We start from the raw sequence: 2,103 nt of genomic DNA on the forward strand, positions 1-2,103 counted from the left end.
TATAAATTAAGCATGTATGTTATTTTCTGGTTCTGTCACGAACTTGTTTTAACAAAAAAATCCAAAACTTATAGCATAAAATAACAGTAATAAAAAATCAAAATCATATAGTAATTGGTAAATGAACATTGAAGAATTCATACTTGTATATTATTATCATAATAGCCCTAATTAATATGGGCGCAAATAAATCCTAGAACAATTTTTCTAAGATTAAAAATAAGAAATCCTCATTGATTTAATGAACACGCGAATACAAAAACCCTAGGAATCGGATCATCGAAGGTCTTCCCAATACCTAGGACTTAACACAACAATTAGAACAACCAATTTTAACAATCCACAATACTTAACACATTAACCAACACATTAACCCTTAATTACCCACATTTAATGTACTACACTTGCCAATTGAACAGAATCAACCACAATATCAACTGTCCTGCTTCTTTTCACTTCTGTCTGAACACAAGCCATACTACTATCTCTCGGTCTCTTCTTTTCACACACTGCATCACCCCTTTTATCATCTCCACAACCCGAAACCGAGCTAATCAAAACCGCCTCGAGCACGTCCCTAACATCCCTCGAACCATACTCTCGAGACCAACCATTGTTGATCACAAAACTATCATCATAAAACAAAGTATGAACCAACATCAAAACCCGAAAAACCCTCGCAAGTTCCGTGTCCACTACTTCTTGATCATCAAACACTTCCTTAATTGGAAAGTAATCATACCTACCAATTTTCAAAAGATTCCTCTTACAAGATTCCTCCCAAATTTCCTCCGTATCATCCACTATTACAACAACTTGTTCATGTGATAACACAACTTTATCGAACCCCTTTCGCCTCTCCTTTACACAATCTTCCCTCGCAACAATCGAACAATTATTCGGAAACCCGGCTTTAGACACGAGCAACTCGTGCACTTGTCGTGCGTAATATCGACTTCCCATGGTGTATATCGACAACTCGAACATCGAACTAACCAACTTAATAAATTCACGTACACCCGGCCTTAACTTCACCACACAATTACCATTGCAAATCTCATAAACATCCTCAGTCGAGTTCGTGCTCGTGTCAATACATCCCTTCTCCATAGACGTGAGTTTGTTCATCATTCTAGAGTGGATTAGGGTGTGGTCCAAGTCAAGGATTAAATGGAGTTTCTTCGAATTTAACAAGTATTGGAGATTATTGTCTCGAATACTAGTAATCTCACTATTTGTTACTGATGAATTCATTGTAATTTTTTTGGAAAGATGAAATCTTTAGAATTGTTTTAGGGAAGATGAAAGAAAGAAATTTTTAGGTTTTGGGTACTTTTTTTTTTTTTTTTTGTCGGGAAAGGTTTTGGGTACTTAAAGCTAAAGTCCAATACATATATAGATTATATATGACATATAGTAGGAAATTAAAGCTAATGTTTTGATTAACAAAAATCTATCTATAAAATACTTTCCATATTTTCATCCCTAATCCATCTATGCCGCCTTAAATTTTTTATAATTTTATTAAAACCAATCTGTCCTTAAGCTTGTAATTTAGATCTTACACGGTTTTCCCTTCAAAAAAAGATCTTACACGATTTTGTTGCACCGTGTTTTTACTAGGTATAAACGGATAAATAAATTTATAAATAAATAAACAATTTCTTGATATTCAAATTGTAAAAATGTATATCTAAAATAGAAAGTATATCATTTTGAAAATTAATGTCGAGTAAATTTTATCTTTACAAAGAACTTGATATAATGACAAAGGTAAAAATTTAACATTTTTTTTTAAAAAAAAAAATAAACTTTTTGTAAGAAAAAATTTGTACTTTTTTTTTTTTTTTTGAACTTGATAATTGATACTCTCTCGATTTCATATTGTTAATCTTATTTGCAATAATCTTTTTGTAAGACAAAGTTGATCGAAATAGGAATTGAAGAACAGTATAAAGCGAGGAAGATTTTTAGCAACTATCACCTAAAAATTTGTACTCAAGAAAGGGTTTGAACTATTTTTTAATAGGTTGAATTGGATTGAAAAGATAAATCTAATGGAGTCTTAACATAATTGAAAATTAAAAAAAATAATTAAATCTG

The 2,103-nt window shown here is 31.4% G+C and overlaps 1 protein-coding gene across 1 annotated transcript; it reads right to left on the reverse strand.

Annotated features, from left to right (window-relative positions):
* Positions 1-390: 390 nt before the first annotated feature.
* On the reverse strand, positions 391-1,254 carry LOC145557908 (RNA polymerase II C-terminal domain phosphatase-like 4). Its single transcript, XM_081619086.1, has one exon. It carries the CDS (start codon positions 1,252-1,254, stop codon positions 391-393), a length of 864 nt encoding a protein of 287 aa, XP_081475212.1.
* Positions 1,255-2,103: the final 849 nt, after the last annotated feature.

Source organism: Chenopodium album, chromosome 9 (assembly GCF_948465745.1).
Source record: "Chenopodium album chromosome 9, dcCheAlbu1.1, whole genome shotgun sequence".
Lineage (NCBI taxonomy): Eukaryota > Viridiplantae > Streptophyta > Magnoliopsida > Caryophyllales > Amaranthaceae > Chenopodium > Chenopodium album.